Source organism: Crotalus tigris, unplaced genomic scaffold, assembly GCF_016545835.1.
Source record: "Crotalus tigris isolate CLP2741 ecotype Arizona unplaced genomic scaffold, ASM1654583v1 scf7180000017647.191426, whole genome shotgun sequence".
Classification (NCBI taxonomy): Eukaryota; Metazoa; Chordata; class Lepidosauria; order Squamata; family Viperidae; genus Crotalus; species Crotalus tigris.
The window spans coordinates 136486-161768 of record NW_024096539.1 but is presented as its reverse complement, the minus strand read 5'-3'; the positions used below and the strand labels follow the sequence as shown (position 1 = coordinate 161768).

Genomic DNA, 25283 nt, shown 5'->3' with positions numbered 1-25283 from the left:
GAATTGTGGTAACTTCCTTTAACTTCTGAATGGCTACCAGACATTTTATTCTGATGAACCTTTCCCCTAAAAATTATATACTGACAAGTCTTACCAACCACTATATTTCCATGCACAATTTTATTCTTAATTACTTTCCTCTCCCCTCTCCCCCAACATTTTAATACTGCAACTGTTTGGCACTTGTCAATATTTATTTATCCATACATACACACAACCCCATACATTTGTTTAGTTGGGGGGGGGGGGAGGAGGGAAAACGTCTTTCAGCAGATTATTTTTTTATCCAAAGAAGAATCTTTATTTGGAAGAATCTTACAATACAGTCATTTGGAGCCTCTAATGAACATATGATCCTAAAGTTGTGACACTGCATTTCACAATCTCAGAACACTGGTCAAGGTTCTTCTTAATTCTATAGAATTTCTCCACATATTCAGATCGACTCAACAGTTCCACAAAATCTTCATCGTGAGTTATCACAAGGAGTTGAAAGTTACGCTGCTGAGATCTACTTTTGATTATCCTTCAAAGGAAAAACAAATATCATATATGTAATACAAAAGCTGATATAATCCAGAATGCACACTTAACCCAATTCTTCTATTCAATCTTATAATTAGGTGAGAGAAGCTCTGAGAAAATGGCACCTCAGATTGTTATGAGACCATTAGAGTCGGTCAAGGAAAACAGAGAGTGTTACTTGGAAGAGGTCAGTTATTTGGCTTATCCAGATCCCATGAGACGTGATGTCAGGCAAGTAAGAAACAGAACAGGACCTGCCCAGTTTTGAGGAACAGTATTTACCAAACACTGTATGTGCTTTGTGTTAGGTAGCTAAAATATTTCTATTTATTAAAAGCTTTATACATACCCCTTTGTTTCTTTAGCCATAACATTATTTCTCTTGCTTTTATATTACTAATTTTTAGGGCTGAATTCCAGTTCTAAATACAGGAACCTGCTGGTTTTAAGAAACAAGAATACTAAATTCTAGATCATGTTGATGTCTTTGGACCAATAAACTCCCTTTTTACGATACTGTAATCCCTTAATTCAGGGTAGCGTTGATTTTCTACTAAATAAGCAGTGATTTTCTACTAAATAAGCAGTGAGGACTCTATTTGCTGGGCGGGGGCTTACTTCAACATATTAGCCAAGAGTAATTTTCCCAGTTGATCATCACCAGAAGCACTGTAGCTTTTGCCATAGCCTGAGTAGTTGTTCATTTACATGGAATGTGAACATAGAAGAAACACATGTTGGGGTAGAGGATAGCATCATAGCCTCCAATTTGGAATGAAAAAGTGGTAGATAAATATAGAACAGATTTGCCTGAAACTGAATCTATTGCTGCTAAAAATTTATATGTAGACAATTATCTGAATTACTAGCTGTTTATTATGCATGCAAAGTTTCCACAGGCTTTATCTTATGTCTGAGGAAGCATAAGACTGATGAAGACTGTTTATTATGTGTACAGAGGCTGTCCTTGAGTTATGACTGTAACATCATAACTTTGAAATTGGATTGTAAGTCCCATTTTCGGGGTTCATCATAACTTTGGTTGCTAAGTGACTGGTTGAGTCAAGGACTCCCTGTAATTTTTAGCTCCACATAAGTAAATCTTCTTAAATTTCTTAATAAAATCTGTGGATACTTACTCCACCAAAGCATGTGCAAGAGATTCAATATTTTCTCGGTCAAGATTGGTGGTAGGCTCATCCAATGCAAGAATACCACAATTGAGACAGAAGGATTCAGCCAGGGCAAGACGAATAATTAGAGAGGCAAGAACCTAAAATTAAAATAAATATCACCATTTGATAAATGGACCAGAATACAAATGTATTTAAAATGCATTACTATGATTAAGTACTCAGTATGTGAGAAAAATGATATGTTCAAAATGCTAAGGGTGCTGTTAAAGATCCCCAGTTTTCTTAAATAAGTATCATTTCCAAGCTTTGAAAAAAGTATTAGCATATTTGTAGCATACATTAATTTGATGCAAGTCATTAGCCATGGTTAAACTTCTTAGCCCTCTGATAAAGGAAACCTCAATTAATCTTGTCTTTCTAAGGCTGAAAGCATCCCTAATAATTTGTGTACCTTTACAGCACAGTAGCACTGAGACAACAAACAGCGTATCTTGACTGATCACTCTTTAGTTTTTCCATAAGCGGAACCTCCAATCTCTTGGGAGGAAATTATGGATTTACTAGACCATTTGCCATGTGGAAAAAAGACATAGTCTGTATATGAAAAGACCCTTTAGAGATAACTACCACTTGGGCTAATCTGGCATTAGTCACCAGCAATTCCTATGCAAGCACTTTATGTTTTAAATTTATAATACTAAAAGATCTATACACTTGAATTGGCTGAGTCACTTTCTCCTTCCAAGAACAGAAAAAGAGAGCTGGGTATTTTGTAATTATTATCCTTACAATTTTCTTAGTAAATTCCCTTTTGTTTCAAGTATTACTATGAAAATATTCATATAGTTCTGGAAGGTATGATTATCAGCATTCAAGCTTAAATGAGCATGTTCTACTTCAAATGGTTAAACTAGAGCAGTGGTTCTCAACCCTTCTAATGCCGCGACCCCATAATACAGTTCCCCATATTGTGGTGACCCCCAACCACTTATACATCACCGGGTGCCAGGGGCGTGGCCAAAGAAAAAGGGGAAAAATGGCGGACAGCCTTGTTTGGCGACCCCTGTGAAATGGTCGTTCAACCCCAAATGGGGTCCCGACCCACAGGTTGAGAACCACTGAACTAGAGAAATCTGAGTAATATATTTGATTACAAATTAAAGAGAATCCAGCAATCTTGACTCATTACTATGGTTACTTTCTGAATTCAAGACTCAGTGAAAGTATATAAAAAGTTTCTAAAATTTTATTTTTTATTACAATAGGTAGCATCTAACTACAGTGGGTATATTATATCTTATTTTATGAACCAAAAAATAATTGAAAATGACTAGGTAAAATGCACCCAGAACAGCATCGAGTGCTTGCTGGATTTTAAACAAGCCACATAAATCTGCAATCATAACCTATGGTACACAAACATCACATCTTTTTCACCAGTTAAAAAAACCTTAGATCTTCCCATCTAACAGTCTTCTTCCCCTGCACTTTTTCTTAGCACAACTGATGCAACGTACCCTTCACTATGGTTTGTCATTGAAAGATTCAGTGATGACAGATTATGGGTCACTGAGCTAATGAGGAGCTCTCCCTCTCAAGAAAACATTTCCTCCCCCTAAATTAAAATACAAAATAATTTTGCTTAAGTGCAGTTGACGGGTTCCATGTATATTTAGATATGCAAAGGGGAAATTACAAAGGAACATTTAAAAAGAGATGGATCAGAGTTTCTTCCCTACAACAGGGGTGGCAACAGTTTGTGTTTATGAATCTTTGCATCTCTGCATGATTTTTTTTTTTTTTTTGCCTTTTAAAACCTTAAATGAGCCTTATTTAGATACATTAAGCCTCACCTATTTTGGTAAAAAAAAAAGCCTACTCTTACAAGGACTGGTACACAATGAAGAAGACTTTCATTGAAATGTTTCTGTGACAGAAACCACCATCACCTCTCATATTAAGATGGGGTTAATAATAATAAGCATTACATGCACCTGCTTTCCTTCACAAGTATTTTCAGTCCCAAGCTGGTTGGTCAAATGTGAACATCCATCTTGCATTTAAATAAGCTAACAAAGGAATGCAAACTGTGTCTCAAAGGTGCTTTTTCAAAAAGCAAGCGGACTATGATTTTTTCCCCCTTGAGGAAGAAGAAGTTTTACTTCTCATCCAAGAAGCTTCTGAATCCAGTTCTGGCTGGATCATGGACCGGGGGGGGGGGGCAGGGGGGGGAGAGGAATGGAAGGATTAGTTTGATCATTACCACCTCCCAATCCAACCAGCTTCTTGGATGAGAAGTGAAACATCTATACTATTTCAGACAAATGATTGTCCAGTCTTTAAGAATAGAGTCTGAAATGGTATAGGGTTTCCTGCCTAAGCAGGGGGTGGGACTAGAAGACCTCCAGGGTCCCTTCCAACTCTATTATCATCATTGTCATTGTCATCGTCATCATCATCATCATCTCCTCTGCAAGGGAAAAAAAACATAGTCCACCTGCCTTTTGAAAAAGCACCTTTGAGACAACCATGACCTGGATGACTGAGAATCCCCATAGACAATGCAAACTGTGCTGCTCCAAGTAGCCGCTTTACTCTTTCTATTGCTCATGTGAAAAACCAGGCTAAAAAAATTATCTACAATTTCTCACATTAGAATCTTTTGGAAGCAAACTGATCTGAAACTGGGAAGTGAAACTATTCTAAAATAAATAATTCTCTGTACAGAAGAGAAAACTGTAGTTTGATGGAGACTTTGTTTACACAAAATGACAATGTGAGTCTTATTCCAATTAAACACAGGCAGGATCATCTGAATGCAGTTCCTTAATCAGCTCCATACAGTTCATGTAATGTATGTTTTCCATAAATCTTCCCTTGGGAAAAAATATGAATTCATTCTTTGTTCTTTCTCATTCCGTCTTGCTTGGCTAATTGTAGGGTCACTATTTCTGAGTTCACCTTTTCAACAAATACTCTAGATCCTATTCCTAGTATAAATGTCTACAAATCAATGAATTGGCAGGAAAACAATAGGCTGTTATGTACCTTTTGGCCAGCACTGCATCTGCCCCTCATATCTAGAGCAGTGTCTCCTTTTGTCATGACTACCCTATAATTGTAACTCCTCCTTTTGTCAGAAGCAGAGATATTCTCATCAGCATCAGACCGAATTTCTATATAGTCAATATCTTTAAGGAAAAAAAAAACAATTTTATGCAGTTGGTTGCCAAAGCAACTTTTTTTTTTTACTTTAAAGCATTCTAAACATTATCTACAGAATGAATCCACTCTATTACCATATAGGCATAAGTCATTTGTCCACAATATTGTCACATTAATTCAGATTTTTTGTCAAAAGCTTTTCCATATCTTGTTTGGGTACTGATACATTTTTATTTTGCCTCCGTTAGCCAAGGAGATGGATTTTCCTTATAACCCACTCTCCAAAGCACTGCTCATAATTTTTTTTAAACAAATGTAAATCCTAAAGGTATTAATTTTGAAAAGAAAAAGAAAAGAAATTTCAAAATGCAGAATTCTGGTAACTCAGCAATTGCAATATATAAGTTTGTTAAGAGGAAGAGGAAGATGATTGTATAACAAGGCAAGTAACAGGAAATAATTCATCTAAATTAAGATGACTCAACTGGAAATGCCATATTGCTTATTATGGAAGATTATATAACCTCTCAAGGACTGACTATATAAATCTATTTTTATCTTAAAGAACGATGATCTCAGAATTGATCCCTAATACTCCCCACCCCCAATAAAATATATTGCAAAGATATATACTGTACATATATATTTGTACCTTGGCCCCTGTATGTGCTTCGCCACAAATCACGAACTATCTTGTTAATTTCTTCCATTTTCATGCTATGAAATGTCATTATTGCTCTAAGAGATGGAAAAGAGTAAACAGATTTTTAAAAATGTAAGTCCCTTTGCTTTCACTATAATCTGTTGTGCTTTGACATTCAAGAATGATGCCAGTCCTATGTAAAAGGTTCTACTACAAGCAGGATAAAAAGACCATCTTGCCTGGAAACTACACTACTAAAATTCCATATACTGAACCTCGTACGATATCTTCAGGTATTCTCAAGAGATGCTATAATAAATGTCACAACCGTTTCTAAATAATTGACACCACAATCCAACAAAAATGGGTTGCTGATATTCATATCCAAGTACACTGTACCCAGACTGGGACTATGGTGTAAGCATTCATTGTTTAACATTGATCATAAATAAGGCCATAAGTAGAAACAAATTTAAAGCATTCTGCATTCGCTTAAAGTAATATTTAAAAGAACTTCTTGATTTTAAAATAACAAATTTTATCAGAAAAGTATTTAAAACAGGGGTCTTCAAACTTGGCCCTTTTATGACTTGTGGACTTCAACTCCCAGAATTCCTCAGCCAGCATGGGAATTGAAGTCCACAAGTCATAAAAGGGCCAAGTTTGAAGACCCCTGATTTAAAGGATAGTATTTATTATAGTAATAGTAATGTGAGCTTCAAAATATTTTTCCTTCTTACAGAAGTAGAAATATATATAATTGTTAGGACATATTTGGATTATAAAAAGATTGTTGACCAAGTATGCCAAATAAAATAAACATGTAATTAATTCATATACAGTATAACAAGACATTCAAATCTCTGATTTAGGCCCATGCAACATTAACTTGGTGTCATTCCTTCCTTGCCAAATGCTGCCTAGTAAACCAGGATTTCTAATTTCCCCATCTCAGGATATTCTGCTTTAAAATGGCTACTCTTGAACAAATATCCATACAAATATAAAATAGCTAAGCTATACAGGTAGTCCTCAACTTAAGACCACAATTGAGCCCCAAATGTTTGTTGCTAAGTGAAACATTTAAGTGAATTCTGCCCCATTTTTTGACCTTTCTTGCTACAGTTGTTAAGGGAATCACTTCAATGACACAGCTGTTAATTTAGTAACAGTAAAATCTGGCTTCCCCAAGCATCCAAATTTTGATTACGTGACTGTGGGGAAGTTGCAATGGTTGTGTGAAAAACAAGTGCCATAAGTGACTGTTTTTAGTGTTGCTGAACGGTCACTAAATGAACTATTGTAAGTCAAGGACTACCTGTATCCAATAAGATGTTCAACATTATTTACTAAAAGATTTTTTTTTTAACTTTCTGGAAAAAATTAATCATTAATCAACATGGCAGGGGAATAAATTCTCTTATGACACATTATAAACTAATACTATTATTTATAACTGAATCTCTATGATGTTAATTTTAGAGATATAAAATTCCCAGAAATTTTAAAGAGATGGAGAAAAAAAAATCTTTTTTTCAGAAAAAAAATGTCCCAAATGTTTTGTTTATATATAATATATAATTTTTATTCAATTTTTTAAAAATAATAAAACAGTACAAATGTTGAAAGAAAAAGGAAAGTAAATAAAAATAACAGAAAAGAAAAACAAAAAGAAAAAAATTATAAACAAGCAGTTACCAACCTTAACAGCAGTTATAAGTATATTTATATTTTATTCTTTCTCTGTATTTTAGACCATAATTACCTTTTTTCCATAATCTACCCTTCTGATCATCAAAGGTATAAATCATAATTTCATTTTATTCTTTTTTTTTTTAGCAAAAAGTCCATAAAAGGTTTCCAGTCATTAATAAATGCAGGTATTGCCCTTTCTTTAATCAAACAAATCAATTTTGTCATCTGTGCTTATTCTGTCATCTTCACCAGCCATTCCTCAATTGTGGAAATTTCAGGGTCTTTCCATTTTTATTTTGCATATAATAATCTCACAGCGCTTATATATAAAAACAATATTCCATAACTCTTTTCTAATTTTCTATTTAATAGCCCCAGCTGCTTTTGACGGAGTATTAAGGTTTCTTTGTATTCCCTGTATGTATTTGAAGTCAAACGTTTCTGGCTATTTGCAGTCCACCAGGTATGATAAAAAGACCCTTCGTGGTTTCTATATTTTCAACAGAAATCTGAACTATTTTATACTAGATAAAATAAATTATTTTTCTGGAGTCATGCACCAATGATGCATCATTATAATAAAAATTCTCTTTTAAATTATAATGTAAATTTCAATCCTTTCAGTCACATATTTCCCATTGTTCTGAAATATATTAGGGCCAAAGTTCTTAGCTCATTTTATTATGCACTCTCGCTTGTTCTGTTTCGAATTTTAACAAAAGTTTATATATTTTAGCAATTACATGCTAATCATTTGTACATACTTCAATTTCAAATTCTGCCCTGTGCTGTTTAATTCAAAATGCCCTGTTATCTACTTTAAATCTTTCTCTTAACTGTGCATATGAAAACCATTGAAACTAAATGCCTCTGAAATCAATTGATCTCTTGATTTCATCTTATATTCTTCATGCTCTTATAACAACTCTCAATACCATAATCATCTCTCTTGCTGTTTCTTTTCTATAAAATGCTGAGACCCTTAAAGTATTTGGGGCACAATCTGAATTTATACCTCTTCTGTAGTCTCAATATGATATTTCTAATGTAGTGATCTTTAAAAGTTACATAAACCTTATTGTGCCACAGAAAGTCATGCCATCCAAACTCAGGTTGTGCTCTTCTAGTGCTAGAACTCTCTTATTTTTCAGCAGCACCCATTCCTTCATCCAAACCAAGCAGCAGGATGCAAAATACATTTTCAAATCAGGCAATCCTACTCTTCCTCATTCCTTTCCATATTGGAGGTCCTTATATTTATATTTAACCCTTTGCTTTCCCCCTGGCCATAGAAATCTACATCTTTCTTCCATTGCTTAAAAGGTATCTCAGTTGTCAAAATATACATTTTGTTTGAAACAAAAACAACATTCTAGGCAATACATTCATTTTTACCACTGAATTTTTCTCCCACAATGACAAACTGTAATTTTTCCCATCTTAGAATATCTTTCTTTATGTCATCCCATGTCTTAACTGAACTATTTCTGAAATAACATATAATTCACATTAGTCGTAGTAATACCCAAGCGTTTCACTTTTTCCCCTCAATCTTAAAACCAGTTTTTTCAATCAATTCTTTTGGCTCTTTCATCCTCATGTTTTTTCTTAACTTCACCAAAAAAAAAAAAAAACCCCAAACAAATTCAAATTCTGGAAAAACTAAAAATACCTTACATAATCTTCATTTCAAGCCATTTGTTGATTTAGATTCAGATTTAGGTTGAGATGCACTGTAGTACAACTAAATTGTTTTACTCATAATATTATCATGTTTGACAACTAAATATGATAATTACTTTTTCAATGTAAAAGTATAATTTAGACAAGAATTTACTACTTGGATTTACTCTGAAATAGTTTAAAAATCTTTTTTTAGCACTCCATATGTGCGCATATATATGTTTGTGCACACACCTTTTATGCCTTGTGAGGCTTACAGAAAAGAAGATCCATGGACATTTGAGATTAAAAAAAAACCAGAAACATAAAAGCCACATCCAAATCAGGCATGGAATTATTCTGCTGGTGCTCTCTCCATTTATTAACTACAAGAAAATATTTCATTTGTAAACAATGCTTTAAAAATAGTTCAATTTTAGAATAAAAAAAATAGTGGGGGACATTTCCTGCCCTGAATTTTTAGTTGTTTTTTTCCCTTGAGCCTTTAAATCTCGGTTATTCTACATCTAACTACCTACCATTAATTATGGTTGTTATCGTTGTACTTATACTGTGTATATCTCATTTTTCTTAACTGTTTATGCTTTTCCTGTCAAATCATATATTTATGGCCACTTTGTGCATCTGATTATATGGAACTACACTACTGCACTACACTAACAAGAAGCTGAAATGTTAATAATGTAAATCTTATTCTTATATAGCTATTAATCCTTCTCCGTAAGAAAAGCTTTTGTATCATTCCATTATACTTATGATTGGATGCTAACACTTCGGAAAGCCTTAAAGTTACCTCTATGCCATACTTTCGGAATGATAATAGCAAAGGCACAAATAGAAAATATATAATGGAAAATATAATTTGGTAGATGGTATAATGAAGCCCAAAGGTGTTCCAGGAACCTTTGGTTTCATTGTTCTCATTAGTTATATTTAGTCATGCTTCCGTTCTAACACAGGATTTTATATAGCAGCTTTTTGCCTGATAATATCAAATTGACTCATGGTTATTTTTTACTAGTGAACGAAATGGCATAATTTGGATGCATCAGATAAACATATAAAAAGAGAAGCATATTTACTTATCATGTTTAATCTTATCATGTTTTTTTAAAATACAATAATAAGAAAGCTTTCCTTTTTTAGAGAATGAAAAAGAGAAGTCATTATTTTATTTTTTGATTTCATAAGTTGCTTCTTTTCATTTAGGCCAATGCTTCCCCATGTAGGTAAATTACTCCAATTGGGTAACAGTGGTTTTATAAATTTATCACCCATTACAAGAGTGATATTTAAATTGACTTAAAAATTGCCATGTGTACCAAAATATATTTGAAAATCTCTAACAGCGTTCCTGTTAAGATGAAATTACCAGTGGCAATTTGTTGAAATGACATAAAAATTGTTCATTTTTTTATAATACCAGTAGTCCTTGAATTACCACCATTTGTTTAGCAACCAAAGTTATGACAGTGCTTAAGGAAGGAACTTACAACTAGTGCTTGAAGTTTGAAAAGACTTTCTGATAAGCAGTTTTGGATAACAAAGGAAAAGGTTTGGAAACCATTGACTTAGGCTGACAAAAGCCACAATACAGGGAGTCCTCAACCTATGACCACAATTGAGCGTAAAAATTCTGTTGTTAATGAGTTTTGGCCCACTTTATGACTTTTCTTGCCACAGTTGTTAAGTGAATCACCACAGATGTTAAATTAGTAATACGGTTGTTAAAGTGAATTTGGCTTCCCATTAACTTTCCTTGTCAGAAGATCCCAAAAGGTGATCACATGACCCAGGGACACTGCATCCATCATAAATATATGCCAGTTGCCAAGTATCCAAATTTTGACCATGTGATCATGGGGATGCTGCAATGGTCATAAGTGTGAAAAACGGTCATAAGTCACTCTTTTCAGTGCCATTCTAACTTTGAAAGGACACTAAACAAATGGTTATAAGTCAAGGATTACCTGTACTAGATTTTAAAGTAGCTTTAATTTAAAGGTAGATTTCAACTTATTTTATATTACAAACTAATTCTCTTTCACAAGGCAACTATAAAACATCTCTATCAGTTCTTCTGACCAATTCCTTTTTCAATTGGAGTTCATCTCCTTCCATATAATTGAGACAACTTTTAGTTCTTGTAAAGGATAGAAAAACAAGGATAGATTTCTCTGGGGTGACCTCAGAAATTCTCTTGTTTTAAGGAAATATGTGGTGTGGAATTTCTGACCCATGACTGTTTTAATGCCACAGTAATCAGAAACCACCTCAATGAAAGACTGCAGAAGAATCTGGTTATTGATCTACCAGGTGGTCTTCTCCAAACCTAATCATAGACATGGCAGTTCCTTATTTTTCAGGGTTCCAAACTGAAGGATAAAAGAATACAGCACTCTGATATATGATAATATAATGGTCATGATTCTATACTCCAAAGTCTATTACTCTGCATGGATCAACAGATGTATGATATAAAATTTGTAAGTTATAGGATGTTACAGGCCATCTAGTTCAGACATGTCAAACTCGCAATGTCATGTGACGTTGTGTGATGTATCGGAACTTTTTCCTATTGCCGGCAATGGGGTGGGCACAGTTTCCTCGTGATGCATCCGGCCCACGGGCCGGCAGTTTGACACCCCTGATCTAGTTCAATCCTCCATTCTGTGCAGAAATCTAAAAGTAAGTCATATAAATATAAGAAATGTAAGTCATCCAGTCCTGCTTGAAAGCCTCCAACAAGGGATATTCCACCACTGTTCCAGTCTGGGCAATAGTTTAACAATTCTTACGGTTATGGAAATCCTTCTAGGATTCAGCCTAATCTCCCTCCTTTTAATTTCAATCCAAGGGTTCTGTTCTCAGTTTTAACAGAAAATAGATCTGCCCATAACAGTCTTTTCAATATTTATTTGCTATCCTATCTTCTTGCTCTTTTTTAAGTGAAACATATCAAGTGTTTAACTTTTCTACTAAGTTTTGATTTCCAGACCCTTTTCATCAGCTCTTCTCTGAACCCAATTCAGCTTCTGAATTGGAGTATTCAAAATGGTTCCCCAAAAGCAGTCTAATCGCTGGGTGACTTTGGGCCAGTCACTCTTTCTCAGTCCATCCCACATTACAAGGAGTTGTTGTGGGGAAAATAGGTGGAGGGAGCAATATTTACAGGAAGTCCTCAACTTTTTGACCACAGTTGGGAGCAGAATTTCTGTTTCTAAGCAAGGCAGTTTTTTGTTAAGTGAGTCGCAACCATTTTATGTCCTTTTTGCCACGTTAAGTGAATCACACAGTCATTAAGCAAATACTGCTCTGACCATTGGCTTTGCTTGTTGGAAGCCATCTAGGAAGGTTACAAATGGTGACCACATGATTCTGGGAACTGTTGTAAATACTAGCTGGTTGCGAAGTGCCCAAATTTTGATCATGTGACCATGAAGATGCTGTGATGATCTTAAGCATGAGGACTGACCATAAGTCACTTTTTTCACTACTGTTGTAACTTTGAATATTGGTAAACAAATGGTTGTAAATTTGTGTGAGGCCCCGAGCACCCATCTGGTAGTAGACGCAGCCCATAGGTTTATTGCATAAGGACAGAACAAATTAATTTGAATGATAAACACTTTGTTATTCATTTGGTTTGTAGGTCTGCTTTATTTTAAATGTGGACAAGCAGTAGAAGATTAAAAAGACAAAATAAAATAAAACCAAATATATGCAAAGTCTTGTCTGCCAATAATGAATAGATTATATTTGAGTTTAAATATAGATTATTTGCCCTAACCTAGACTATACATGAGAGAATACAGAGCTATTTAATTTTAGCAACCCAGATATGCATGTCTAATTGCCAGCTAAAACATACTTGCAACTTGAGTTTTATCAGGTATTATATAAGAACTGTCCAAAAATCAGATCCTAGGTTTCCAAAATTTAAATAGAGATATTTTTTTTGAAGCCAATATCTTCATATTCATCCCATCCACCCAAATAAGCTCTTTGTACGTATATTAATGATTTGTTAAAGAACAGCCAAATATTATTTGGGTTAGTTTGAAATAAAAATATTTTGGGCATATGACATTACTCACTGATCCAGTGCTCTATAGTAAATATCAAGATCCTTGTTTGCCAGTTCTGTGGTCCTCATAACTATCATCATTTCTCTATATTTCTCTTCAGCATCTTTGAACTGTTGTTCTTTCAGCTCTCTCTTATATCTTAGGATCTCCTCCTCAAATCCATGCTGCCGACCAAGTGCCAAACTATGGCTTCTTTTCAAATCCTCTATCTTTTCTTCTAAATGTTTTTGATTTCTAAGTAAAAAAAAAAAAGATAAACATACAATTTCATTGTTAGTTTTACATGGCACAGAAAATTATGAGCAAAAAGTATTGGCAACTTGATTAAGAAAAAAGAGTACATGAGAAATTAGGTCAATATGGAAGTAATCTTCAACAGAAAGAAGCAAGAATCTCCATTTTAAAGGAAGTATAATACAATGGAAAACAAACTGTGAAAGTATAAAACAGGATTAAGAAATGGCATTTTTACAGTCATGTGTATTAATAATGTAAAGGCATTACGATAACCTGCCTGAAACATGAAAACATCTAATTCATGGTTGTGAAGTGCATTCAAATCTCTGAAACCAAATATTTTGGTTTGTAGAAGGAGACTAAATAAAACAGATACAAAGAAAGTCACTAGCTTCAGTACTGAGCTGATATCCAACCAGATTCAACTATGGATGATAATAATGAATGCTTACATGTTTAACACTTTTTCATATCATAAGGAAAATGTGGTTTCCTATAATGTCTAAAAGCCATAGTTACCATTAATCCTGATCTGTGTTTTAATCACTATTTCATTCCCCAGTTTAAAGACAAAATAGTAGCATATAGGTAGTCCTCGACATATAACTGTAACGGAGTTTGCTAATTATAGTCACAATTTGTGATGGCCATTAGGTGAGATAACCCTCAACCTCGCTTAATAACCCTCAACCCTGCTCTCCCTGAAGCAGTCATTAAATGGTGCCTCAGGGATAGGGGAGGCCCTGGGAGGTTTGCCACCCAGCCAGGTCTAAAAAGGAGACAGACAAGGAGCAAAAAGGTTTTGCAAAGCCAAAATCAACCTAGCAGCGTGGAAGAGTCCAGCTACGATTAAGGCCTGAGCGACACGTTCCAATGCTGAATAGGCTTCCAAACAAGCCTACATGCATGGCTGTGAGAAGCTCTGATGCTCTGAAACAGCAGGGTGGAAGCTTAGTGATCTATCCTCAGGGCTAGGCCTCTGGCCCGATCAGCTGGCTGTCAGGAGACTGCAGGCCTCTCCTAGCTCTTACCAGGCTTTAGGGAAGCAAGCCCCCTTCTTTTAGGAATGTTAATATATGGCCGTTCAATCTCTGCTGAAACATTATTTCTGAGGCAGCATTTTGCAGTTGAAACAGCTTATAACAATTTATATATCAGGATGTCCTTAGCATTAGTTTCAAATCCTTTACTTGTAACCTGAACCTGTTCGCTTGAGCCATGCCGTCACGCAACAGAAAATAATTTTGCTACATTATATTTCAAGGATTACAATAGCTATCCTACATGAGTTTAGCTACCCCATACATCTGATGAAATGAACTGTAGCTCATGAAAACTTATGCCTTTTCATAAAAATAGTCAGAAAAGGTGCCACCGGACTCTTCCTAATTAACAGTTGTATTATAACTGCAAACTTACAGCTATGGGCATGAAGTGGATATTACAGCTGATCAATGCCTGGTCATGGTAACAAATCTATAGAGATGTCAACATTAGAGGCAGTGCGCCTTGTGATACCAGATGTTGAGCATAAACAATACACTGAAATGCTATTTTGGGTTATCAGAAGCAACGGTCTATTGCTCATGCTACAATTGTTAAGAGGAGAGAATCATCTAATCAAAACAGTAGGTTTACAAGAGAGTCCTCTATCACTAGGCAGACACTACAAAAATATTTGTGACCACAAAAGAAAAAAGAATGCAAATACTTGAAGTCTAATGCCTTTGATTTAAGAAATGATTTTTCTTTATAAAGAAAGATATACCTTTTCAGTTGTGGTACCTGCATTTCCCCCATTTCCTTCAAAAGCTGTTTTATGTTATCTTCAACTTCTTTTAGATCTTCATTTCTTTTTCTTAAAGTAAGATTATCTTCTAACCATCGCTCCTGAATCTAAATGCAAATAAAATTGAATAGTGAATTATTCTACGCTATTTTATCCCATTACAATCAGAAGAACATATGGATTTTGTTAACAAGGAGCTGTTATCAGATATTCTTCACAATCACGATCTATAAAAATGACATATGAATTTTAATTTCATGAATTTCACGACTTGCCCAAGGAAAGTGGGACACATTTTGCATGAACAAACCTAATTAGCTTTAAAAAAAGATTTGCCCGTTCACAGTTTGAGAATCAAAGATATTCAGTGTTTAAAAATACTCTTATGCTTTAACTTCAATCTTTTAGGTGCATGTTATTTTAGACAGCTAGTTTGGTGAACAGGTGATCAACACTTAATGATCGGTTGCTTAACACCAGTTTGAAATTATGATGGTCTTAGAAAGAGTGGTTTATGTCCTGTAAAGCAGGGGTCTCCTGCCCCCAGTCTGTGGACCGGCACCAGGCCACAGCATGACAGAAACCGGTCCGCGCAAACAAGCAAAGCCCCATCCGTGGAATGCAGGCAGTACATGAAACCACGTCCCCTCCGGTCCCTCTCTCCATGGAACTGGTCCCTGGTGCTCAAAAGATTGGGGACCTCTGCTGTAAAGGACTTCTGTCACAAAATGTCGCGCACCCTCACTTGGTCACACGATTGCGATCTGGCTGTTCACACCTATGACCAGTTGCCAAGTGCCCCATATTCATGTGATTACAACTTGCAGTGTTCTCTGACAACCTCCCCAGAAAGTCAATGGAGAAGCCAGCAGAGAAGGCTGCGAACTGTTACCATCTGCCAAGAGGATTCCCTTTCATCTCTGGGGTCTGGATGAAAGAGGTCCCTGCCACAGCTGAAATTCAAGCATGCACGGAGCCCCAAATCCCTCTTTCACCATCCCTGCAGAGAGCCCCACAGAGGCACGGAGAAAAGGACACCCAGTTCTGGGCCCGCCTGAACCTTGGGAACTGAAATTCAAGCATGCGCGGAGCCTCAAATCCCCCCTCCCTGCCTCTGAAGAGTTCTCCCAGCTCTATGCCTGCTTGAACCTTACAAGCCAAAATCCGATCTGCACAGAGGCCAAATTCCTCCACAGTCACACGGGCATTCTGCTCAAGTACTGCTTTGCTCAATGACCTAGACTCCAGTGCCAACTATAGTCGTTAACTGAAGAATACCTGCAATGGTTAAGGTATCAGGTGGGAGTCTATGAACTCTAGTCCCACCTTAGGCTAGTTCAGGTAGTAATCAAAAGTCAGCACTGCCTCGAAGGCAATAAGTTATTTTAACTAACATCAGAACCAACTCTTATTTTCAGATGATATCTCATTGTGCAAAAAGAATCATGTCTAGAACAGAAAATTATAGGTAGAATCAAATTGTGCATTAAATCAGCAAAAATAACTTCCACCGCAAAATAAGTCCTTCAGTTTTCCACAGAGACTTTGAGGCATATAAGGTAGCAGACAGATAAGCAAGTCCCACTGTACAAGTAGATGTTGGCCTAAGTCTTCATTCAAGGATATTTATTCAAACAGTATAAATCATTTCATAACATTGTACTTAGGTTTTACAAAAGCAATAGATTTCATTAATGACTCTGACCTTTCAAATGGAAGAGATTTTTTTTTTTTATTTCAGAAGAAAGATTTCAAGGGACTATAATTGAACCTTTATGAAATTAGTTTTGGGAAACTCAAAACTAATTCATCAGATGAAAAAAGTGCTAGGATTATATAATTTGCGTGGAGAATAAAGCAAGTTCCAAAGGAGAAAAATAGTGTCCTAATTATTGCTGTTCAATAAATGGAACATAGTTTATTTTCTGAAATAACATAATAGCATACATTCTTACAAATTGAGAAAACATTTATATTTATATCAGTTTTCTATCTTCACTCATTGTTTCCTGAAGCTGCTTTGTTTTGCAACAGCATTCATAGCTAATGTTTCCATCAAAATTTGTAGAAAGATTCAAATGCTCGTCTAATATTTTTGGTGACTCCCCTGTTGTAACATCTATTACATTTATATCTATTGCCCTCTCATACTAACCACCAGAATATTTTGATTAATTTATATCAGGATAACATACATGGAAATGTAAGCACAAAATATAAGCCAAGTTTTTGATAGAGCAGGATTGCCAAGTGGTATTTTTCATACTCTTTCTGCTTTGGGTTATTGTATTTGGTTACTTGAGATTACTAGTAAATTGCACTCCCATATTAGAAGCTACATTTCAGTTACTTCTTAAGTACCAGAGGATTTTATTGCAATCACTGCACAATTACTTTATACAGTCTCAAGTTAAATCACTGTCATTTGTTTTATTAAGTCAAATAATAACAGCAAATATGATACAAGTAGAATCTAAGATATCACAGTATTTCTTGTCTATTAAGATTTCAGATTAAAGTATGACAAAAATTTGGAGGACATATCCACAATATATTGTTTTATTACTAGATTAATGGAGAAGATAAAGGTACCTTTTGAGTATCGATATCTTGCCTAATTGTTCCCATTTCTTTATTTATCTTCTCTGTCTTTTTCTCACAATCTACTAGCTGAACTGTGACTTTCTCCAGTTGAGATTCCTTTTGCTGGAAAAGAAAAAAAACACAAACATTTTAGTGTTCAAAGTTTCATGTAAAATCTTTGGAAGAAACTTTCTGAAAATTATTATTATTGATTAGCTTTTTGCTAATTACCTGCTTGTATTCTTCTTTCCCTTCTTGGATATAATTCTCAATCTCTTTCATGTGGTTATGGATATTTTTAACTTTTTCTTTAATGTCATTAATCTGTTAAATGCATAAGAAGTATGCTTGATTGTAAGAAATATATTAATCAACAGCCAATATTATTCAAGTAATATATATTTCAAAACACTGTAGGTTCTATCTGAACCTTATCTTAATTAGACCAGAATATTTTGAAGAGAAGCAATATGGAATTTGTAACATGTCACCCAGATTGAAAGACATAAAATGTTTGTCAACTTTAAAATGAGCATGGCTGCAGCCATTTTTTCCTTCTCATTCCAAGTTGCCACATAGCACGGAGGGAGGGGGGGTTGCCAGAAAAAACAGACTTTGCGCTAGATAAAACAGACTTTCTCTCTTCAGCTTTCTTTCATGGGAACTAAGGTCATCGGCTGCTCCCGAGACTGCAGGCTGGGTGTTTAATGAAAAGCCGCCAACAAGCTGAGTGGGGAAATGTAGTTGCTTGCATAGCTTTGGGGGTGGGATTTCTTAACTTTGTATTGGAGGATTGTTATTCATCTCTTCAGACTTGGTTTCACTTTTGAAATACGGATACTCTGTATCAATAAACATGTTCTTTGAGGAATTTGCAAGCCTCGGAGTTCTGCTTTATTTGTCTCTGTCAATCGGAACCATGACATTATTTTTATATATAGGTCAATTGTGATTTCTGCAAAGTTTACTGTGAAGATTCACAGGTGTCTGATTGTTATTTTCCATTCTCCTCTCTGCCCTTTGATACTGTTTGATAAGTGGAGGGGGAAGAGTTTTATAACATGCTTTAGGGAAGTACTATTTCAAGTGTAGATGCCCCACAGCTTTATAGTTCTAGAACTGGCAACTTATTCTTAACTCCTTTTCTAATAATCCTGAGCACAGATTTTTCCTGCTCCACAGGTACTATGAAGTAGACTAAAGCTAAGCAAATCTTTTGAAAGGACATTTTACATTTAGTAATAAGGAAACACCTTTCTTCAAATGGTTAAGATAGGTGCTTCTTTACTTCAGTTCTAATATGTATTTGAAGGATTCCATTTCTCACCACCCTTTCATTGTAGGAACTATGTAATGATTCTTGTAGTCTGCTTTCATTTCCTTCAAAGATTGAGAGTCTAGGGCAAGGGTCCCCAACGCGTACCGGCGGGGGAGAAGGTTCCGTGTAAGTGGCCGGCAAGCGCACATGTGTGCACACAGCTCCATTTGCACAAGCAAAGTGCACACATGCCTGCCGCTCACGCAAATGGAGCACGCGCATGAGCTTGTGTGCTGCTTGCACAAGTGAGGATGTGCGTGCACACATGCACGTTCACCATCTGTTTTTGTGGCCTGGTTGCAATCCCCTCAAGGCCCACCAGTAGGTCGCAGCCCACGGATTGGGGACCCCGGTCTAGGGTACTTCTACATGGCAGTTGCAATATGTTGGAGCCCAAATCTTTCATAACCCGGTTTGGAACTAATCTCTGAACACCTTCACTTTTGATAGCTTCAAGCAGCTAAGTACAGAACCAAATAATTCTGAACAGATACAAGACGTTATACTGGGGTCAGTCTTCCTCTTTTGAAGGCAATATGCATTTTTAAGCCTCTTATTATTCGTGATGCTGCAAGAACAAGATAGCAATTTTGCAACCATGCATTTTCACAATAGGTCTAACCAAGACTGTAGTTAGCAGTATAAAGTCTTTATGTGTATGAAGAATGGAGAGAATGTAATAGCTTACTTCGCACCAGAGGCTGTGTTTGGAGTAGATTATCTCTATAAAGGAAACTTAAGACACACATTTAAAAAATTGTGAAAATGATGAGAAAGAGATCTGAGTTTTAGTTTAACTGTAGGATATAGGTGGGACTGATCTGAGTGGCTGTCATGTTCAAAAACAATGAGACAAATATAACCAAACCCCAAAAAATAACCAATAACCAAGAATAAATTTCCTATAAGAATATATAAACCAACTCAGGCCCAGTAGCCAACCTTCTCTTGTGTTATTTTGTAACTTGTATTCTTTTTGTCCAACAACTCTTCTTTTTCTCGTTGTAGTTTTTCCAAAGTTGTTTCCAAAGGAAATAACTGTTCCTTTGCTTCCTGAAAAGAAAAAAAAGCACACAACTATGTCCTTTTTGTTTTAGAAATTTGCTTTTTACTTATGATTATTTGACCAAATATATAAAGTTGAACAAAACTGAAACAAGGGAGGAATAGCAATGATAGTCCCGATATTCATTAGTTTTTTTTTACCTTGATCTCTCTGTTTAAAGATTGCACTTCGGTTGTTAATTCTACAGTTTGTTCTTCAAGTTGCTGTCGACGCTGCATGCAACTGGAAATCTGAAGTTTCTCAGCTTTGAGTTCATTTACTGTGCATTTTAAATGCTGGACTTGATTTTGTTGGTCTTGCTTAAGTGTCTGCTTCAGTTCAATTTTGCTTGTAACTGCAAGGAAAATGAAAGGGAGTCACTTTTTAATAAACTAGGAAAGAATACAATTAATTGGATGAAATTTAGTCTAAATCAGATAAGATAGATAAGATAACCTTTATTGTCATTTTTTTTACTGTGGGCCCAACGACACACATTAAAAAATGAAATTTTGTTGCCCGCTCTCAAAGTGAAACACATACATGACACACACCTAAACATACTATATACAACATATGTATAGAACCCCTACATATACATAACAAATAAATATTAAATACTGTCAGGATGGCAAAAATATGCACTGGAGTATATTGGGCACCTGGTCTGCAACTCCTTAAAGCAGCAACTTCTTTCCCAGGATGACATGGCTGCCGTGTTAAGATTTTTTTTTGAATCTGAACCTGAATTATCAAGCAGAGTGCTTCAAAGGGGGACCAAACATATAAAGCAGAAAAGATGTGTTCGCTATTAGGAGTTGCAGACAGATGCAATGCTTTACTCTGGCATCCCCCAAGTCAAGTCTTGGATATTAAATCCAAAGTGTTGCACAGTCATACTTAAAGGCTTTGCTTGCTTTTAATATAGCACTACAGGTAGTTCTTGCTTGCCACGACTGGGACGAGCAACTCCATTATTAAGCGATGCACTTGTTAAGCAAGACATCACATGACCACAACAGACTTAGGAACTCACTTCCATTGTCGTTGTTAAATGAATCACCCGTGGCTGATAAGCATGGCATGACATAACCACAACTTGTGATTTTATTCCTAGCTTCTCCATTGACTCTTGCTTGTTGGAAGTTGGCTGTGAAGTGCACAAATGGCAATCAGATCACGTGCTGCAATGTTATTAAGTGCCCACTGATCGTGAAATGCCTGAATCTCAATCAGAGGGACACTGTGACAGTTGTAAGTGCACGGACCAGTCGTAAAGTTATTCTTCAATGCGGTTGTAAGTTTGAATGGTCATTAAACAGGGTAATTGTTAAGCAAGGACTACCAGCACTGTATTTCTATTGTTAGCTCTCATAGGAAACTTCAGTTATAAAGACTGCAGGCTGGTAAAATCTGATTAGCAACTATCATATTTATTCTGATGATATTGTGTGGGATTGTTTGGACAAAGAGATACCTTAAGATTAAATTTAAGCTGTAGTTATTGCAGTTAATTGAGACAAGAGGAATTTTAATTACCCAAATTCATTATAATGTGTATATAAAAAATTATTTAACATCCTGATTCAAAAAAAATTTATAGCTGTGTATGCAATTGTTCTTGTAAGTTTTAAAAATTAGAAAAAAACCTCCTGGAAATAAAAAAAAATAGAGACCTATAAGAGGGAAATAAAAAAAAAATAGAGACCTGTAAGAGAGTTTCCAATATTTGAGTTAAGAAAAATTTGTTAATATTACTTTTTATTAGTGAAAGTAAGGATACATTTTAATTTTAGCTGTGCATTTGTAACTATAAGTAGTTTCTTCTTAGATTTATATCCGGCCTTTTGTTGGAGAGCGCAAGATGACACAAATATCACTCCTCCTCACATCTTTAATTTAATGCCAACAACTCTTAAAATGAACAATTGTTTCTTTTGAATATTTCAAACCATGAGATGGGCAGAATTTAATTTAATTAATAAATAAATACATAAATAAATAAATTACTTCTTTGGAGGGAAATGATTCCATGTTTCCATTAATTTTGAAAATGTGATTTTAAAGATTTTGCATAGGAAGGACACAGTTAAGAAACACAGTTTTAGTTATGACAATATGATCACTCCTTGTATGTCATCACCTGTATCCCACTGATGTTTTTTTTCCTGTTTCTCTTGGCTCACTTGTAAAAGAGTCCGGCCCAAATCCACTCCCTGGAGCCTAGCAGCCTGCTGAGCAATTTTTCTTTCAACATCCTTTAAATCAATCTGAAAAAACAGAAAGAAAACACTGTGAATCTTGATGTGCTTAACGCAGGTCGTCCTCAATGTGCAACTATTTATTCAGCGATCATTTGAAGCTATGATGGTGCTCAATGAATATTAGCTTTGACTGGTTGTCAAGAGTTCTGGCCGTCCCACCACCCCATGGTCACATGATCCTAATCTGGGTATCTGGCAACCGGTCACAGCCCCCCTTGATCACTTCCAGAAATTCAATGGGGAAGCTGGCAGGGAAGGATTGAAAGTCCTGGGCAAAGTCTCCCCCACCTGTGCATCCTATCCCACCCCCTCTGCACTTTGCTGCTCCACTTGCACACCCACCCAGAGTTATACCATACCTTCTTTTCACCCTCATACCACTCCCCCATATCCCTGAATCTCGCTGTGCCTTTACTACCCATGCATCCTTGCACACCCACACTGAACCTTGCTATGTTTCTCACACTCTCACTGGGCCCCTCACACCTCATGCACCCTCCCCAACTTTCATCATTCCTCCCTAATCCATCATGCCCTCCCCCACCAGGCAGCAGTCACTTAACTACCTGTGGGCCTGCTTGGGAGCCACTTAGGGTTTGCAAATGCCTGTTGACTTCCCCACTGACTTATTTTTGGGAAGTTGGCAGGAAATTGCCTCAGCTAATGACTATAGGATTCAGTTAATGACAGCAACCAGGACTGCAGCAACTGCTGTCACTCAGCAAAGAGATTGCACTTTATGACCGCATCACTTAGCAAGGTAAATTCTGCATCTGAAGTCAAGGACTGGCTTTTAATATATTTGAGGTTCCAAAATATCTATTGCACATAAACATGGCACATTTATACAGATGTTCCCTGCAACCTCAATTCAAGGATTCCTTCCCTATTATGTGACCAATTGGGGGAAAAAAAAGCTAAATGAACAGACATTCTTTTCCAACAGACTTTGCCGCTTCACGTGTGAAGTGTGATAAAGGAAGGTTTTTGTGTACAAATCTGGTAAGAAGTATCCTTACCTGATCCCTTTCCAAAAGTGTAATATCCTGCAGACATGCTTTTGCACTTTCTTCCTCTGTTATGATAGTACCCAAGAGGGTTTCCTGTTCTTCTATATCAGCTTTAAGGTGCTGAATCTCTCTATTAAGAATCTGTAGCTTGTTTCTCAACTCAGGTATATCTTTTTCGTGGAGTTCAGATACTGTTTGTCTTTGTGAGAAACAGAAAATAAAAACGCATGACGTTTTCTTCTCTGTTAATAGTCATAAAGTCAACTTAGTACAACTATACTTGGATTCTAACTTGAATGCTTACAATTACGTTTGTTTGGATTGTGAAGTCCTAAACCTTTCTTTCCCTTAAGTGGAATTCCTCATGGCATATTCCTCTGGAGAAAAAGGGATGGGAAGGAGGAATGTGTCTACTGTTTTCTCCTGAGCCAACCCTGCCCTCCAAATATTTAGGGATCCTTCACAACCACATGGCCACCGAGGCTGTTGAGAAGGGCAACTCATTATCTAAGCCACTGTATTATTTTATGATGGAAGTGATAGAGCAGTGATGGCGAACCTTTTAGAGACCGAGTGCCCAAATTGCAACCCAAAACCCACTTATTTATCGCCGGATGCCAGGTGGGTGTGGCCCACTGGATGGGCATGGCTGTGGTGGTCATGGCAGATTGGGTGGGTGTGGCCAAGGTGGGCGTGATCACCTCAATGTTGCTCGTGGGGAGGGACGCCTGTGGGGGACGGGCAGGGTTGGGGGAGATCCAGGGGGTCTCTAGCAGGTAGGGCAGTGGGCAGGAGACTCGTCCTGCAGGGTGAGGCGAGGCAAGCGAGGCAGGGCGGAGGTGCCATTGTCACAGGGAAAGGTGAGGCAGGGGCCGGGGCGGCTGCTGCCTGACACCATTGGTCCCTGCACACAGAGGCCAGCAAGCACATGGGTGCTGGGATGCATTCAGCCATGTGGGACCTTGGCGAGTTAGTGGGCAGCTGGTTGAAGAGGGACAGTTGCCATCTCTGGGGCATGGCGAGTGTGCCCACAGAGAGGGCTCTGAGTGCCGCCTCTGGCACGCATGCCATAGGTTTGCCACCACTGTGATAGAGGATGTTAGTGCCTCATAAGCCAGGAAACCCCTTTAACATGCACATATCAAAACACTGCCTTTCCTGAAAACTTCATTCACGTCTCACAACATAGAACATTGTGCTTCCTGCCTCACCTGATAGGTTTTAGAGAAATCATATCATCACGTTTCTTCTCTCTTTTCTTCAATTCAGATTCTGTTGCCTTCAGTTTGTCTGGAGCAAGGCGCAGTTTGGCTTGAAGATCATTTATGACATCTTGCAGTTCTGCCTCTTTTTCAAAGACCCTCTGACACACCGGGCAACAGGACTGGCTTTCGTCTGTTAGTTGGGTGATGAACTGTGAATAAACTGCTGTGGCTCCTGCAAGCATAGCTGTATTGAAAAACAAATGATTTTATAAGACAGAGGGAAGACTGATTTTTATCAATTATCATTTTTCAAATTCATTTTGGTAAAGAGGATTAGCTTTTCTTATTAACGGATGACTGGAGTCAAGAACTTGTACCTACTTACCAAAAAAACCTCCAAAGCAATTTATTAGCAAAGCAAAGATGAACAGCAAAGTTAAATCAGTTAAACCAATAAAAACACAGGCTGAAAGCCAGAATATTTCTTAAATCCAAAGTTTATTTATTTATGAGACTTATATACCGCTTTAAGTGCAAGCACTCTCTATATATTTACATTGCCCCCAACAATCTGAGTCCTCATTTTACCTACCTCGGAAGGATGGAAGGCTGAGTCAACCTTGAGCCGGTGAGATTTGAACCGCTGACCTGCTGAACACAGTCAGCTAAAGTGGCCTGCAGTACTGCACTCTAACTGCTGCGCCACCTCGGCTCATCAAGAGTTGCAATTTCTTTCCAAATGAACATTTCAGATAACTTTTGGTTAGCAAGGGTAACTGGAATCAGAATGTCCATCATTAACAAATGCAGTTGTAAAGTGCAATGTTACATGACCGCATTACTTAGTGATGGTAATCCGGGCACTGTGAGGATTGTGGCCTATTAAGTACCTCCTTG

At 36.7% G+C, this 25283-nt stretch overlaps 1 protein-coding gene across 3 annotated transcripts in view; it reads right to left on the bottom strand.

Annotated features, from left to right (window-relative positions):
* Nucleotides 1–274: 274 nt before the first annotated feature.
* RAD50 (RAD50 double strand break repair protein) overlaps nt 275–25283 on the bottom strand; it is a 49280-nt gene continuing 24271 nt past the window's right edge. For all 3 annotated transcript variants that reach the window (XM_039335712.1, XM_039335713.1, XM_039335714.1), the window contains 13 exons: nt 24393–24630; nt 23191–23380; nt 22051–22177; nt 20069–20262; nt 19805–19915; nt 17776–17868; nt 17554–17667; nt 14941–15068; nt 12945–13169; nt 5479–5564; nt 4710–4852; nt 1665–1798; nt 275–526 (listed from right to left, as the gene is read on the bottom strand). In XM_039335712.1, the coding sequence (XP_039191646.1) occupies nt 340–526; nt 1665–1798; nt 4710–4852; nt 5479–5564; nt 12945–13169; nt 14941–15068; nt 17554–17667; nt 17776–17868; nt 19805–19915; nt 20069–20262; nt 22051–22177; nt 23191–23380; nt 24393–24630 (1970 nt within the window). In that variant the 3' untranslated portion in view covers nt 275–339. The remainder of the gene's footprint in view (nt 527–1664; nt 1799–4709; nt 4853–5478; nt 5565–12944; nt 13170–14940; nt 15069–17553; nt 17668–17775; nt 17869–19804; nt 19916–20068; nt 20263–22050; nt 22178–23190; nt 23381–24392; nt 24631–25283) is intronic.